Here is an 18,427-nt window from a genome sequence, read left to right as displayed (position 1 = left end):
GCCGCAGTCTATGCGGTAACGCTTGCCCCGAAACGCTGGGCGTACTCGTGCTTTTAGGCACAGTATATATACCAGCTCTATCTAGAGATCTGTTAATTTAGTCATCCAAGAATCATAGGAGACTATGAAGTTGCGCTCTGGTTGTCGGTCTGGAATTACAAAATAAATAAATATATCATAATAATAATAATAATTATAATAATGTTGTATTTAATAATTATTACTCTTCCTTCTGCTTGGTCTTGAAGGAAGCCGGCCTCGGGTGAAAGAGGGCTGCATGACGATCACTGTCTGGGACCTGTAGGTGCGGGACTTGGAAGTCCACCTCCTGGGGCTCGTGCGGCCCAGGCTCTGTTTCAGGAGGCTGGGGTCGTTCTTAATCAATCTTTTTGCTGAATACGTTCAATAGCGCTCCCTCCTGGGATTAACAGACGACTTTTGCACCACGTGGCACATGGTGGAATATACACAGGAGTGCTTGAGTTGTTCCTTACACAAACCACCACTCGCTGTTACAGGTAAACTGTCATTGTGCAAGTATTATACTTGCACATCAAGAGTACTTGTAGAAATCGGGGCAGCGTCACGTCGCTTGACTACACTGCCGCTGTCGGTTCGTACAATGTCCACTTCTCCTGGACATGAAAGATACCCCTACAACATTTAGCTTTGGGACCCGCCTTCACTGGAACAGGAACATTCATCAAACTCTTGGTGCTTGTTCACGGAACATGGGTGCCTTAACACTGCCTATAAACCCCCACCACAAGTCTCTCTCTCTCTCTCTCTCTCTCTCTCTCTCTCTCTCTTCTGAGACTTAACCTGACCTTTGCTACCCACCATTCTTACCCCGTCTTCCTTGACGGTACCCAAACGCACCCCCGTCGTTTGGGTGCGTACACGAGACCTGTGATACTGCTACCTGCAGGCACTCGGCCCACGAGGCTACCTACAGGCACTCGGCCTACGAGGCTACCTACAGGCACTCGGCCTACGAGGCTACCTGCAGGCACTCGGCCCACGAGGCTACCTACAGGCACTCGGCCTACGAGGCTACCTACAGGCACTCGGCCTACGAGGCTACCTGCAGGCACTCGGCCCACGAGGCTACCTGCAGGCACTCGGCCCACGAGGCTACCTGCAGGCACTCGGCCCACGAGGCTACCTGCAGGCACTCGGCCTACGAGGCTACCTACAGGCACTCGGCCTACGAGGCTACCTGCAGGCACTCGGCCCACGAGGCTACCTACAGGCACTCGGCCTACGAGGCTACCTACAGGCACTCGGCCTACGAGGCTACCTGCAGGCACTCGGCCCACGAGGCTACCTGCAGGCACTCGGCCCACGAGGCTACCTGCAGGCACTCGGCCCACGAGGCTACCTGCAGGCACTCGGCCCACGAGGCTACCTGCAGACACTCGGCCTACGAGGCTACCTGGAGTAACGGGCCAGGTCACCATGGCAGGCTATCTCATCTCTCAGCCTGTAATACCTCTCACTTCTATGTAGTCTTTGGTCGTCATACAATGGTAGAAATGAAGACTAGGGTGGAAAGCTATGGCGCACATCTTACCCCTTCGAGGTCAGGACAGTGTTTCAAGTCTCCTACAGTAACATCACCGTGATTAATATTATATTTTATTGTCTCTTATAAACAACTTCATAATTGCTTTACAGCAAGACGGGGGCAATAATATATTTGTTTATGGATAAGACTGATAATACATAAGGAATTGGAAAGTTTGATCTCGTTTTGTAATGGTGAATCATATCAAAGGTTTGTTTTCTTCACAGTTACCCGAATGGTTCTCGGTACTGGAGTTTTCTGCGTACTTCGTGGCGTACTCCAACTCTGCTCTCAACCCCATCATCTACTGCGGCTTCAACGCCAACTTCCGCCAGGGGTTGATGTCGCTGCTCACCTGTCGACACTCGGCCTCCAGTAGGATGTACCACCAGCGTGAGTACTCCTCCTCGTGCTGGTACTCCACAGTCATGCTGGTACATCACCCTCATGATGGTATGTTGACCAGACCACACACTAGAAGGTGAAGGGACGACGACGTTTCGGTCCGTCCTGGACCATTCTCAAGTCGATTGTGAATGGTCCAGGACGGACCGAAACGTCGTCGTCCCTTCACCTTCTAGTGTGTGTGGTCTGGTCAACATACTTCAGCCATGTTATTGTGACTCATCGCCTGCTCATGATGGTACATCACCCTCATGCTATATTTACACAATGACTCGGTTGCTCCTAAATTATTGTATGAGATAAAGGATATTGTTGTTACTGTATCTGCACCCAAGTCTGTAGCCGGATGTCGACAAATCTTAATACACTTATCATTTGATTCATTGGTATGTTGTAGGGTTATCAGTATCTATTCACTCTGTACCTCCAACACGGTCATCAGTAGTCCTTCACTCTGTACCTCCAACACGGTCATCAGTAGCCCTTCACTCTGTACCTCCAACACGGTCATCAGTAGCCCTTCACTCTGTACCTCCAACACGGTCATCAGTAGCCCTTCACTCTGTACCTCCAACACGGTCATCAGTAGCCCTCCACTCTGTACCTCCAACACGGTCATCAGTAGTCCTTCACTCTGTACCTCCAACACGGTCATCAGTAGCCCTTCACTCTGTACCTCCAACACGGCCATCAGTAGTCCTTCACTCTGTACCTCCAACACGGTCATCAGTAGCCCTTCACTCTGTACCTCCAACACGGTCATCAGTAGTGCTTCACTCTGTACCTCCAACACGGTCATCAGTAGTCCTTCACTCTGTACCTCCAACACGGTCATCAGTAGCCCTCCACTCTGTACCTCCAACACGGCCATCAGTAGCCCTTCACTCTGTACCTCCAACACGGTCATCAGTAGCCCTCCACTCTGTACCTCCAACACAGCCATCAGTAGCCCTTCACTCTGTACCTCCAACACGGCCATCAGTAGCCCTCCACTCTGTACCTCCAACACGGTCATCAGTAGCCCTCCACTCTGTACCTCCAACACGGTCATCAGTAGCCCTCCACTCTGTACCTCCAACACGGCCATCAGTAGCCCTTCACTCTGTACCTCCAACACGGTCATCAGTAGTGCTTCACTCTGTACCTCCAACACGGTCATCAGTAGTCCTTCACTCTGTACCTCCAACACGGTCATCAGTAGCCCTCCACTCTGTACCTCCAACACGGTCATCAGTAGCCCTCCACTCTGTACCTCCAACACGGTCATCAGTAGCCCTCCACTCTGTACCTCCAACACGGCCATCAGTAGCCCTTCACTCTGTACCTCCAACACGGTCATCAGTAGCCCTCCACTCTGTACCTCCAACACGGCCATCAGTAGCCCTTCACTCTGTACCTCCAACACGGTCATCAGTAGCCCTCCACTCTGTACCTCCAACACGGCCATCAGTAGCCCTTCACTCTGTACCTCCAACACGGTCATCAGTAGTGCTTCACTCTGTACCTCCAACACGGTCATCAGTAGTCCTTCACTCTGTACCTCCAACACGGTCATCAGTAGCCCTCCACTCTGTACCTCCAACACGGTCATCAGTAGCCCTCCACTCTGTACCTCCAACACGGTCATCAGTAGCCCTCCACTCTGTACCTCCAACACGGCCATCAGTAGCCCTTCACTCTGTACCTCCAACACGGTCATCAGTAGCCCTCCACTCTGTACCTCCAACAGGGAACTGGAGAGGCATGACAGGAGGGACGAGGGAGACGACCGTCGGCTGCTCGGGTCCAGAGCCTGCGGTGGTGCTCGAGTTCAGTTCATTCAAGAGGAACAGGTAAGTGAATGTTGAAGAGTTGCAACTTGAAGTTATGGACTTGCTCAGTGGTGGTCTTGTATTTGTATATATTTAATTCCATATTAACATTTTTATCTGTTGTTGGGCGGTTTATATGGCTGCATTTTAGCCCGAAGATGAAGTTAAACACAATTTAATTGTTGAGTATAATTAGTTTTCATTATTTATATAACATTTTAAATGAATATAATAATATTATTACTGATGAATAAACACGCTAATATTTAGGACTCGTGTGGATAAAAGATTCATTACCAGCATAAATACTTTTGAGCTGAGAATTTACATTAGATATACAAATGAAAGCGAATCTTGAGAATCGGCTTCCCGTGCTTTTTCTTTTCTGTATATAACAAACAAATGCTTATCGTCCATAATACAATTTTTTTTTTAATTAGGTTGCTAATTTAAAAATGAATGTTTTACGTTGTTTCCTTATCAGGACCTGTCAGAAGGGATCGATGAGCTGTCAGAGCGGACGCGCCATCACCACGGGCTCCACCAGAGACCTGCCACACAACCACCTCACTGACATCATCCCAGATAAAACGTGTAAGGTAATAATAATAATAATAATTCATTGTATCGGGGGACAGGCAGACAGTATATACATACAGAACATATATCGAGGTCCTCTTTTTTTTTCAGGGATATTCCAGAAAGTGGCTTTACAAGATTGTAAATACTATGCTATGTATTCTCACAAACCCAATGAACCTTCTTGTATATAAATAAATAAATAAATAAATAAATAAAAATAAATAGACAATGACGCTCACCTTGATTGAGTCTTGTTCTGTCCGAATGGAATATAGGCTCTAGGAGTAGACAAACTGGATGGTCGAGGTCCAATACTGCCCAGAAGATAAAAGGGGGCCCCCGAGATCCTCCGTACAGGGGAAAAAAATATTGCAAAATCCAGCTATAGTCTTTCAGAGGTGCTGGTGTCTACTGACTAGGCTGACTGCACGAGGAGCGGCACCCGGGGGTTATACAGAACCACTCATCCAACACTGGTAGTTGTGTAGCAGGAACAACAGTAGCAGTAGTGTAGCAGGAACAACAGTAGCAGTAGTGTAGCAGGAACAACAGTAGCAGTAGTGTAGCAGGAACAACAGTAGCAGTAGTGTAGCAGGAACAACAGTAGCAGTAGTGTAGCAGGAACAACAGTAGCAGTAGTGTAGCAGGAACAGCAGTAGCAGTAGTGTAGCAGGAACAACAGTAGCAGTAGTGTAGCAGGAACAGCAGTAGTGTAGCAGGAACAGCAGTAGTGTAGCAGGAACAACAGTAGCAGTAGTGTAGCAGGAACAACAGTAGCAGTAGTGTAGCAGGAACAACAGTAGCAGTAGTGTAGCAGGAACAACAGTAGCAGTAGTGTAGCAGGAACAACAGTAGCAGTAGTGTAGCAGGAACAACAGTAGCAGTAGTGTAGCAGGAACAACAGTAGTGTAGCAGGAACAACAGTAGCAGTAGTGTAGCAGGAACAACAGTAGTGTAGCAGGAACAACAGTAGCAGTAGTGTAGCAGGAACAACAGTAGCAGTAGTGTAGCAGGAACAACAGTAGTGTAGCAGGAACAACAGTAGCAGTAGTGTAGCAGGAACAACAGTAGCAGTAGTGTAGCAGGAACAACAGTAGCAGTAGTGTAGCAGGAACAGCAGTAGTGTAGCAGGAACAACAGCAGCAGTAGTGTAGCAGGAACAACAGTAGCAGTAGTGTAGCAGGAACAACAGTAGTGTAGCAGGAACAACAGTAGCAGTAGTGTAGCAGGAACAACAGTAGTGTAGCAGGAACAACAGTAGCAGTAGTGTAGCAGGAACAACAGTAGTGTAGCAGGAACAACAGTAGCAGTAGTGTAGCAGGAACAACAGTAGCAGTAGTGTAGCAGGAACAACAGTAGCATTAGTGTAGCAGGAACAGCAGCAGCAGTAGTGTAGCAGGAACAACAGTAGCAGTAGTGTAGCAGGAACAGCAGCAGCAGTAGTGTAGCAGGAACAACAGCAGCATTAGTGTAGCAGGAACAACAGTAGCAGTAGTGTAGCAGGAACAGCAGTAGCAGTAGTGTAGCAGGAACAGCAGCAGCAGTAGTGTAGCAGGAACAACAGTAGCAGTAGTGTAGCAGGAATAACAACAGCAGTAGTGTAGCAGGAACAACAGTAGCAGTAGTGTAGCAGGAACAACAGTAGCAGTAGTGTAGCAGGAACAACCGTAGCAGGGACAACAGTAGCGGTAGTGTAGCAGGAACAACAGTAGCAGTAGCAGAAGTATAATGTGCATCACTGCCACAGTTTAACCATTTTATTGCTTTTTATACAGAACTGGAACGGTGAAGGAAAGCTGGAAGTGAAGAACCACCTGACTCAGGTCTGCTCGAGCATCAGCGCCCCAGCCATATACACCAACGAATGTGTCTTACATACCAGCGACCCAGCAGGCCTGTCAGTCGTCCAGGGAAAGAAAGGAGGCAAGTTGAGCACCAGGACATCCAACTCCTCCAGCAGCAGCAGGAGTAGCAAGGTGTGCGGCTGCTGCGTTCTTCACTCCTCCAAGAAGGCCAACTCCACCGTCACCCACGACAATGAAATATACGAGTTAAACGACCTCCATGAAAACATTAGTAATAACACAAAGGAAGAAATATTATAAACACATCCGATGAGCACTGATGTATGCACAAAGGCACTCGAAGTGTTCAACGCATTTGTACTTGAACAGTTAAGAATAGGAGGAAAATTATGTTTAAACTATTTATGTCACGAGGAATTTACCACCAGCTGAATATTTATATTATATTTATTTAACATTATCTTAACGTGAAGCGACATAAAGCTTTGGAGAATTCCTGTAATGGAATAATTTCCTCAGTCGTTAATTCCGTGATTTTATAAATTATTTGTATGAAGTTCTTGGAATATCTGGCGCATGTTACAACGATACTGCTGTACGATACTGGTGCACGCGTAGGGTGTACTGTAGTCACAGAGCTACCTACAATACTGTATGTGTACTACATATTTATACACACGCAAAGAAACGAAAAACCACGAATAATTTATAAGCCCCGAGAGGAGAAAGTAATGAAATAGAATCTACTGTAACTATGATTCTTAACAAGAATTATTAATAAAAAAATAGCACATACGATAGATGCATCTTTTGAACCTGGAAATGACTTGTCGTGGTGGAAATCAGCAAAAAGATTTCTGCCGCAGTTATTCCATGTAATACGCAATTATAACATGCACAAGGCGACCGAAAAGTCTCGCGTCAATCAGCATAATTTTCTTTGACCAAATTAAGAACATCTATGAGACCATCTTCCATGGCTGACGACACATTAACCACTGATTCATCCTTGTGGCTTGGTAAGGATAGACGCAGAGAGTTATTAACCTGCTCGATCAATATAATCCAAACACAGGCTGACCATACACCGGCAGTGTGCTGGGAGCTGTCACAGCAGCCGGGGGCTGCGGCCAGTATGACGCTTATCTCTTGCTCTATTTATTATTTCCTATTTTTGTTGAGGATGGTGAAGAGAAACGTCCGTATGTGCCAGAGAGCCTCGCTTTCATGATAAAGATTTTCGCAAGATACCAGAATGCTGCTCTAATGAAGCAACACTCACTCACTCACGGATTTACTTGCTACTAATGAGGACCCTGGCCACCGCTGACTCATGGATTATCCACTAATGAGGCATCTGGCCACCACTGACTCATGGATTATCCACTAATGAGACCCCTGGCCACCACTGACTCTTGGATTATCCACTAATGAGGCATCTGACCACCACCGACTCATGGATTATCCACTAATGAGGCCCCTGGCCACCACTGACTCATGGATTATCCACTAATGAGGCCCCTGGCCACCACTGACTCATGGATTATCCACTAATGAGGCCCCTGACTCATTGGCTACACTATCAAGTATGCTGTATAATATCTCAGTATCTATTAATTATATTACAGTATCTCTGCAGTATAATTTAACGCGAGTTGAGATGCAGGGAACGTCTCCCTCATGCAAGGTGCGGCCTCGCACACTCCAGCGATCAACTACTCTGACTCTTGCACAACATAACTCATTTGTCGTAATGTAAGCTCTCACACTATACATATCACGATTTAAACCAATTCATAAACCGATTTAAACCAATATATATATATATATATATATATATATATATATATATATATATATATATATATATATTATATTATATATATATATATATATATATATATATATATATATATATATATATATATATATAATATTATTATATATATAATATATAATATATATATATATTTCTCTCTAACACACACACATCGCCAGGAAGCAGCCCGTAGCAGCTGTCTAGTTCCCAGGTACCTTGTAACTGCTAGGTGAATAAGGCCATCAGGATGAAAGAAACTCTGGCCATTTGATTCCTCCTCCGCCAGGAATCGAATCCAGGTCATTAGGACTACGACCCCCGAGCGCTGTCCAGTCCGACGCGAGACCCCGTAATGTGTATTTTCAGGGGTGATCCTTGACGTAATGGGTTCGAATCCTGGTTGGGGGATTTTGAGTTCTTAACGATTATATATATATATTAAATGCATATTTAAAAATTATTAATTTCTTCAAATAACTGTTGTTATTTCATGTAGTTTTAATGTCTTAACTTCGAGCTAGCTAGAAAATAATGTTCAAAATGTCTCCAAATATAATAGATGTTCAAGTGTTAACTCCCATAATTATGTTTAATGTGCCATTGTGTAACTGTTACATAATCTTATCGTTTGCGTAATGTGTACTATAGGATTTAACGCATTGTTTGAATACTTGTATTGAACTGATTTCTTGAAGGCGGCGGCGGTGCTGGGGGCTCCAGTCGTGTGTTGTGTGATGCAGCTATTGTGTCTGTGTACTGAGGTAATGTGCCAGTACGGTGCTGAGGTAGTGTGCCAGTACGGTGCTGAGGTAATGTGCCAGTACGGTGCTGAGGTAGTGTGCCAGTACGGTGCTGAGGTAATGTGCCAGTACGGTGCTGAGGTAATGTGCCAGTACGGTGCTGAGGTAATGTGCCAGTACGGTGCTGAGGTAATGTGCCAGTACGGTGCTGAGGTAATGTGCCAGTACGGTGCTGAGGTAATGTGTCAGTACGGTGCTGAGGTAATGTGCCAGTACGGTGCTGAGGTAATGTGCCAGTACGGTGCTGAGGTAATGTGCCAGTACGGTGCTGAGGTAATGTGCCAGTACGGTGCTGAGGTAATGTGCCAGTACGGTGCTGAGGTAATGTGCCAGTACGGTGCTGAGGTAATGTGCCAGTACGGTGCTGAGGTAATGTGCCAGTACGGGAGACATCCCAATTAATATTTACCCTACAGCTGACCACCACTTTGATTCTCAGGTCACCCTGATGTACACATAAGTAGTAGTAGTGGAAAGTACGCCAGAATGGTGCAATTGTCATTTCTTCCACTGCACCCTTGTGGCGTAAGGGTGTTTTACACTCTTTATTTTTTTTGGTCCTGACGAGCGCCTCTAGCCCAAGGGGCATTTTCTATTTTTATTTGTTAGTACTTCACAGTCTACTAATATTTTCAATCATTTGTCGTCCTCTCCCTTCTGTCATATATAATTTTTCCCAAAGGGGGATATAAACAGCTCCCTTCTAGCCCCTAAAATTTGGATCATGGGGATTGAAAGGCCGCCTCCCGTCATGCTGAAATACAGTTAGCTCAGTGACCCACACAGACACAGCTCAAGCTTAATGGTCAATGTCATCAGCCAGCCAGTCTTCACTCAGCAAGTTCCGTTTTCCGTGACAGCATATTTAACCCCATTTTGATATTCTCATTTTCGATATTATACCATAAGGATTAAAGGGCCGCCAGCCGTCAAGCTTAATGTACAATGACGTCATCCTTCATCTTTCCACAATAATCCGTTTTCTGTGATAGCATATTTAACCCCATCTTCCCACATTAAGCCCATTTTCTGTAATAGCATATTTAAACCCATTTTCATATTTTTTCCCGTTTCCAAAGGTTATTTACTCCCAGCCCATGTTAAACCCAAACATCAACTGTCCTTATTAGATAAAACTGCAGAATGCCTATGTACAAGAAGCCAGGAAAATAGCACAATGTACACACCTATATTCACCCATATCATTCCCAAATAAATTATAAAAACTTATCTATTGCTTAATTATCCCCTATTATGATCCCCTTGTATCTACTTATTCCATTCAAACATGGAATAAGTGTATAAACTCTGTATAAACTGCAGAAGACCTATTCATTCGGTGTTCACCTAACTGTAGAATGGCTTATTCGTCCAAATACTTGTAATAGAGATTAATTTTAATGCATGAAAAAATTGTCTATGACCCCAGTTCTCATATTTTCCCCAGTCCTAAATGCGAAGATCATGATCCAGGCATGATGTTTACCTGAACAATGTGGACATTTGGCTGTTGTGTCTGGCTTGTCTTGTGCTTGGCTATACATTCTTTAGTTGGATGTCTCAGGTAGTACACTCCGCATGCTGGGGCCGCATACTCCAGGGTTGGTCTTACATATGTGGTATACAAGATTCTAAATGATTCCTTACACAAGTTCCTGAATGCTGTTCTGATGTTAGCCAGCCTCGCATATGCCGCAGACGTAATTTTTTTTATGTGGGCTTCAGGAGACAGGTTTGGTGATATCAACCCCTAGATTTTTCTCTCTGTCCGTTTCATGAAGTACTTCATCTCCCATCCTGTGTCTGGATACAGACATGAGTGTGTATGTGTGTGTGTGTGTGTGTGTGTGTCTGTGTGAGTACACCTCCCCTATTTTTGACAAAGATAATTGCTATAGAAACAGTGAGTTATTGAGCACTCAACCATGGCAGGTGATTTTACAAATGCAGTTATATTATCATCACAGATATTGCATTATTTATGCTTTACATAGTAAACTTTGGTTACGGGTCCAGTACGTTTTGAAGAAGCTCCCAAATACGTCTGTATTCCAATTAGCGTATTCTGGCCACTATAACACCGAGTGTTAATACAATAGTGGACGAGCCATTAAGCTTTCTCTCTTCTCCTTTCCATCTGTCTCTCACATTATCCCCCACCCACACACCACTATAGCTATTTCCAAATTGTTTATTATCTCCATCTCTAACCACATCCCTTAACAAGTCCTTTGGCCACTAACGCGAAAAACCTGGCCAACGTCATTCACTTTGCATCTGGTCTGCATCAGAACAATAACAACGATTCTTCGCGGCAGGTATCGTATTCCAGGGACCTGCCCGAAACGCTACACGCGTACTAGTGGCTGTACAAGAATATAACAACTCTTGTCTATATCTCAAACTAAAGCAGCTTTTTACTTTACTTCAGTTTACCCCGAGTGACCGTTTTCTGTAGCGATAACCCTCCTGCCTGGGTCTCTGCCCTGGAGGCTTGTGTACACGCGGCAACACTGGCGGGTCCGGGATCGAGGCTGGTGATGGTGTGTGTGGTAGTGACATCTGCGCGGGGAGAGGTTCCGCACGCGCCGGATCTACAGCTTTAGATTCACTGTTGACTGCGTGTGTTATGAGAGGTACTGGAGGCGCCAGATCTACCGCTATACGTCCATTGGTTACCGAGTGTGTGGTGAGAGGCAGCGTGCAAGGCGCCCAGGACGAGCCCTCACAGATTCAACAAAATTGAACCCCATTGGTTAGTACTGAAATGTTTTATTACATGTAAATACGGCAGTTTATTATTTAGTCTTTTTTATTGATCACATAAATCAAGTTCTTAACAAACAATTGGTTCTTTTTTATAATCAACAACTTCACCACCAACCCAACTACCACAACCCACCCGGCAGCCACAACATCAACCAACCCTACTGCAATCAGCACAACCAGCACTACCACCAGCAACAACACAAACTCCATAACCAGCACTACCACAAGCACCATCACTAACTCCATAACCAGCACTACCACAAGCACCAACACATACTCCACAACGACCACTACCACCATCACCAACACTAACTCTACAACCAGCACCAACACTAACTCCATAACCAGCACTACCACCAGCACCATCACTTAACTTAACAACCAGCACCAACACTAACTCCATCGAGTGACGTGATGTGCAGTTCAAGAAGCCTTTTCTCGTAACTCATTCCTCATAGTTCTGGGACTAGCCTAGTGCCATACCTTTGAACTTTTTTCCAGCGCATACCAGCCTAGTGGCATACCGCTGAATCTTCTCTAACTTTGGCTTGTGTTTAACTAGGTATGGACTCCAGGCTGTAGCTGCATATTCTAGGATTGGTCTGACATAAGTGGTATACAGGGTCCTGAATGATTCCTTACCCAAGTTTTTAAAGGCAGTTCTTATGTTGGCCAGTCTAGCATATGCCGCTGATGATATCCTTTTGATGTGGGCCTCTGGGGACAGGTTCGGCGTGATATCAACCCCAAGATCTTTCTCTCTATTTGACTATTGTAGGATTTCACCTCCCAGATGATACCTTGCGTTCAGCCTTCTGCTTCCTTCGCCTAATTTCATTACCTTACACTTTCCTGCATTGAACTTTAGCAGCCATTTTCTAGACCATTCCTCCAATTTGTCCAGGTCGTCCTGTAGTCTCTGTCTATCTTCATCCGTCTTGATTCTTGTGTGTGTGTGTTTGTACTCGCCTATTGGTACTTAGCTATTTGTCCCTGCAGGATTGAGCATTGACTCTTGAATCCTTCCTTTCTAGCCACCGGTTGTTTATAGCAATGACTCCTGTTCTATTTACCGATCATATCTGTCGGAAATTCCGACACCAATTTACTAACCCCTGGCACGCCAAGGTAAAAACGGCTATGTCAGGAACTTACCGATATTACTAATTTACTAACATTATCACAGAGAATGTATTTTGTGGCTTCTCATAGAAACTGGGATGTTGACATGTAAGCAATGCCGCCATTTATACACAACATTGCTCTTGTGATAACATCAAACCTTCAGCCCAAATGTTAAATTTAGTAAAAAAGTACTATTTCGAGTTGAACTTAATTAAATGTTCAACAATTATGACGTTTCTTTCCCGTAAGTCGATTATGATAAATTTGGAACTAGTGAGAGGGTAGCGGGCTTCCCTGCCGGGAGGGAAGCGACGACACGCCATTGTGCAGATGACAGTCGAGATGCTCTGATATACCAGCTCTCTAAAGGCACACTACGCCATATTGAACACATCACCAGGTTGCTGAGGACACGCTTGAGCGAGTTCTGCATACCTTCCTGCAAAGGTTCAAGTTGAGGGAAGATAGTGTCTTCTGTTATCTCTACAAACCTTCACTAGATATAAAGAAGTATACCAGTTCCGATTGACAGATAAGTTAAAGTGATCACTAGTGCTATAGCTCAATGGGTTTGGTCGAAGGCTAACCACCCGAAACGGGTGAGCATTATCATATTACCAGTCGTCTCCTAATTATATATCTCAGGTTCTATTACTTGTATAACAACATATTTAATCCACAGGTAACCTCGAGGGGAAGGAGATAGCTACAACGAGTCATTTCTCACCCCATATTTGTCTGAACACCAAATTGTTTTGATTATATGACGTGGCTCACATGTTTAGGATGAGTGTATGACTGGAGAGTCGACAAATCATCTTTACCAGCTAAAGCTGTGTCTTGTACTTCAATAGCCCATTTATCTATAGACTAACCCCTAGTAACCTATTGTTAGTCATTGATTTATTGATAGATAGGCTACGTACATATAAATTCCCAAACGTTTGGATTGGATAAAACCTAGCAGGATAAATAATTTAAATACAGTTCACTTCACAAAATACAGTCAATTTTATTAATTATTCATGTTGGGAAAATTCCCCACAATATCTAGTTTTAAAATTATGAATAGAGTTTGTTTCCACAACCTGCTCCTCAAGTTCATTCAATTTTCCCACTACTCTCACGCTAAAAGAAAACTTCCTATGTGACTCATCTGAGTTTCCAGCTTCCACCCATGTCCCCTCGTTCTGTTAGTATTCAGTGTGAACATTTTGTTCACACTGAGGACAGGTATTAAGGGTTACTCGTCCTCAATTGCGAGGATGCTACACTACTCAATTTCATCCACTCCACACCATCATTTCCACTCTGTCAGTCCCCTTAAGTATTTTATATATTTTTATCATATAAATTCCCCCTCTCCCTCAATTTTACTAGTGTCATCAGGTTCAGTTCCTTCAGTCGCTCTTCATACCCATCCCTCGTAACTCTGGGAGTTACGCGGGGTGGGTACGCAAAGCTGTAGCGTCTTGGGTCTATTAGAACTGCCTACGCCGAGTACTACATTCTTGACTGGAGATTGTACTGGTGTGCTATTCGATTGATTGATTGATGAAGATTAAGCCACCCAAAAGGTGGCACGGGCATGAATAGCCCGTAAGTGGTGGCCCTTTTGAGCCATTACCAGTATCAAGAGCTGATATTGGAGATCTGTGGAGGTGCGACTGCACCCTGCGTGACGGGAGATGTCTCCCGTCGTTTGCTATTCTCAAATCGCTGGCTTATATACGGTTACTACACCTCACAGTAAGATGGAAAAACCGTTACCTGTAAATAGGGGATAGGATTATAGTTTGTGTAATTAGTTATGCCATTAAGATGACGAGATAATGGAGCGAGTATAGGTTTACTCGCTACATAGTGCACAATATATTCTCATTTTTTTTTCCATTCCACAGGTATTCCGCAGAATAAACTACAGCCCCATATCTTCCCCTGGCACCTGTGACTTGTGTTTCAAGATATTTCACAGGTAATCTGAAGAACAAATATATATATATATATATATATATATATATATATATATATATATATATATATATATATATATATATATTATATATATATATTATATATCTTGCAAAACAAAATAAAATATCTGTGGATATCTGCTGGACATTTCTTCACATTCTCTTAATCATTTTAGCCAGTGTTATAGACTGGACAGCTCACCTTTCCTATGACATGTTTTTCTGGCCTCCCCATTACAAGTTAACAACTCTGCAGTTGACGTGGTCTGATTTATACATAAACTTACCTTATGGGTCATAAAAGATGGTTAGTGCTATAAATTTGTCAACAATGTTCGCTCCGGAAAAACAAAAGAGAAATCAAGCAGGAGATAAATTATTTCATTGCACGGAGTGTCAGAAAAAATTTTCACGTAAAGACAATCTTCTAATTCACATGAGACTTCATACAGGAGATAAACCATATCAATGTGCAAAGTGTAAGAAACATTTTACAAATAAATGCACTCTTGTAATACACATGAGAGTTCATACAGGAGATAAACCATATCAGTGTTCAGTGTGCCGAAAATGGTTTGCATGTAAAGGAAATTATATAACACACACGAGAGTTCACACACGAGATAAACCATATCAGTGTTCAGAATGTCTTAAATGCTTTGCGCGTAAAGACACTCTTATTACACATATGAGTGTTCATACAGGATATAAACCATATGAGTGTTCAGAGTGTCTCAAATGTTTTGTGCATAAAGGTACACTTACAGCACATATGAGTGTTCACACAGGAGATAAACCTTATCAGTGTTCAGAGTGCCTGAAATGTTTTGCGCAAAAAGGCAGTCTCGCAAAACACATGAAAGTTCATACAGGAGAAAAACCGTATCAATGTTCAGAGTGTCTAAAATATTTTAGCCACAAAACGAGTCTAGTATCACACATGAGTGTTCACACAGGAGACAAGCCATACCCATGCTCTGAGTGTCATAAGTATTTTAGACAAAAAAGCACCCTTGTGAAACACATGAGAGTTCATACAAAAGATAAATTGTTTCAGTGTTCAGAGTGTCTGAAATATTTTAACCATAAATCCAGTCTTGTAACACATATGAGAGTTCATTCAGGAGATAAACCGTACCAGTGCTCAGAGTGTCTGAAATATTTCAGCCATAAAGGTAATCTTGGAAGACACATGAAAGTTCATTCTGGTCAATAGCGGTACTAGTATTCAGCTTTAGAAATATTTAATGATAACGACAGTCTTAAAATACATAAAAATTCATACCAAACATTAGTCATGTTAGTCATGAATATCAAAAATTTTGTATAGAAAAACTCCAACTTGAAATGATAGCAGACTGGAGGTGTGTTTTAAATATTTCGTAAAAAGACAATTATGTAAGAAGACAAGTTCATAAAGAAGATAATCTGTACCAGTGTCCAGAGTGACACATTGACAACAAAGACTTCCGTGCGGGAGACATGATCATTTACATTGAGGATAAACCGTAAGAGTGTAGAAGTTAGCTGAAGCATTTTGCTCATAAATGTTATGTTGTTACATTCATGCCTCTGTCTCCACCAACCTTTCCCCCTCCAGCTGAGGGAAGAAAGATGGATACATCAGATATTATACGTATGTATTATACGTATGTATAATATCACTTATGTGATAATACGTATGTATAATACACTTTGGTAAAGTGTTGGCGGACAGTTTCCAAAAGTCTTACTTGGATGCTCGATGATCCGAGTCTAGTTCCAGCACCTGTTATGAACGCCTCAGCCCGTCCTCACATACAAAGATCCAAGCTCGTTAATCCAGCTGCCAAAATAGTTATCAATGAAAAGAGGTTAACACACGACACACAACTAATGACGCCCGAACACTTCCGGAACAAGTGCTTTGATCACGTCCTCTTTTCGAACCATAATTTTATGAATGCTTCACCCACGTACTTCAACAGCCCGCCCTCCAAGCAAAGACCCAAAGCCTATTCCATGCACCTGCCAAATGAAATGAAATTAAATTAAAATGTTTTTATGAATGATACACGGTATACACATGACTCAACTGTTGACGATCGAACACTTCCAGAACAAGTGCTTCACTGAAAAGTTTTGTTCAAACTACAACGCTGTAAGTGCTTCACCCCGCGTACTACAAATACCAGTCCGTCCTCCAAATAAAGACCCGAAAGGGATTCCATGCACCCACCAAACCCCCCCCCCCTGTTTATGAGTGAAAAACTGTTTACACATAACTCACAACTGATTTCGTTCGAACATTTCCGGAACAAGTGCTTCACTGACGAACCACAATGCTTTAAATGCTTCACCCCACGTACCCACTACACGTACCCACTACACGTACCCACTACACGTACTACAAATACAAATAATCGCCAATAGAACCTAAACACCTACCTAATCTAACCTACGCCTAACTATACATAGGATTTTTATGTATAATAATATTGATTTATTTATGAGAACAAACTAATTTTTATTACACAGTATGTTAAAATTGGTGAATGCGTCTGGGGAGGACGGCCGCTGCTTGAAAGAGCCTAGTGTGAGGACGGGTTGAATGCCTGTCAGAAGAGGGACGGAAAGCGTGCGCTAGGTAAGCAGCGCAACGATGTTAAGTTTAAGCATTCAATTAGGAAACTACATCCCAGGAGGTTTTTAGCAGTTTTGGTGAAGAGATAATGGCTTACTAATAATTAATGACTTCTTACTTTTAAGCATGAATACTAAGGCACACGTTACAAGTATATGGATTATTGTGATTTAATGTTACCAAATTTAAGGTATTTATGTATAAGACCTCATTTAAAACACGGTTAAAATGATATTTGTTTATGCAAACGTGTCATTAAAACGACCCATGATTACTCAAGAACTGAGATTACTCTGTTTAAGACATTTATAATGTATGGTTGTACACAAGCAGCCATTGTGTGATAGATTATCACTTAAGGTTTTAACGTTATGGATTGTTTTCATAAGTTTCTTCACCTGGAATTTCGTATGTTTCTGTGTTTGTATATAATACAATGTTAAATGATTATGTTTTCATATTCTTTACCCTGAGCTGATATGTGGTGGCTCGATGATATACCTTTTTATGCAATATTTAACCTAACTACTAATTAAATTCTCAAGGCAGCTACATGGTGGTGGAGCTGTTGCTTGAGTTCTTTGTTTGACCCCAGCAGGCTCTGTTGGTGGGTGACAAGGAGCACCTGGTAGGCTCCATCAGGCTCTGTTGGTGGGTGACAAGGAGCACCTGGTAGGCTCCATCAGGCTCTGTTGGTGGGTGACAAGGAGCACCTGGTAGGCTCCATCAGGCTCTGTTGGTGGGTGACAAGGAGCACCTGGTAGGCTCCATCAGGCTCTGTTGGTGGGTGACAAGGAGCACCTGGTAGGCTCCATCAGGCTCTGTTGGTGGGTGACAAGGAGCACCTGGTAGGCTCCAGCAGGCTCTGTTGGTGGGTGACAAGGAGCACCTGGTAGGCTCCAGAAGGCTCTGTTGGTGGGTGACAAGGAGCACCTGGTAGGCTCCAGCAGGCTCTGTTGGTGGGTGACAAGGAGCACCTGGTAGGCTCCATCAGGCTCTGTTGGTGGGTGACAAGGAGCACCTGGTAGGCTCCATCAGGCTCTGTTGGTGGGTGACAAGGAGCACCTGGTAGGCTCCATCAGGCTCTGTTGGTGGGTGACAAGGAGCACCTGGTAGGCTCCAGCAGGCTCTGTTGGTGGGTGACAAGG

The 18,427-nt window shown here is 43.6% G+C and overlaps 1 protein-coding gene and 1 long non-coding RNA gene across 2 annotated transcripts in view; both read left to right on the top strand.

The window, feature by feature from the left end:
- The window catches only part of LOC123763456 (substance-K receptor), a gene marked incomplete at its 5' end in the record, with an annotated part of 76,477 nt that extends 69,512 nt beyond the window's left edge, over nucleotides 1–6,965 (top strand). Inside the window, 4 exon segments of the mRNA XM_069327941.1 lie at nucleotides 1,795–1,960; nucleotides 3,702–3,804; nucleotides 4,268–4,382; nucleotides 6,141–6,965. Coding sequence (XP_069184042.1) covers nucleotides 1,795–1,960; nucleotides 3,702–3,804; nucleotides 4,268–4,382; nucleotides 6,141–6,470 — 714 coding nt within the window.
- A 1,134-nt stretch (nucleotides 6,966–8,099) lies between these two features.
- LOC138366674 (uncharacterized) lies at nucleotides 8,100–17,727 on the top strand. The gene is made up of 3 exons (XR_011229218.1): nucleotides 8,100–11,544; nucleotides 14,585–14,658; nucleotides 17,174–17,727. It is a non-coding gene; the product is annotated as an uncharacterized lncRNA (long non-coding RNA).
- The last annotated feature ends 700 nt before the right edge of the window (nucleotides 17,728–18,427 follow it).

The sequence above is a fragment of the Procambarus clarkii genome, chromosome 20, assembly GCF_040958095.1.
Source record: "Procambarus clarkii isolate CNS0578487 chromosome 20, FALCON_Pclarkii_2.0, whole genome shotgun sequence".
In the NCBI taxonomy this organism is placed as follows: domain Eukaryota; kingdom Metazoa; phylum Arthropoda; class Malacostraca; order Decapoda; family Cambaridae; genus Procambarus; species Procambarus clarkii.
Note: the sequence above shows the minus strand (reverse complement) of the source record. Positions and strands in the feature narration are given on the sequence as shown.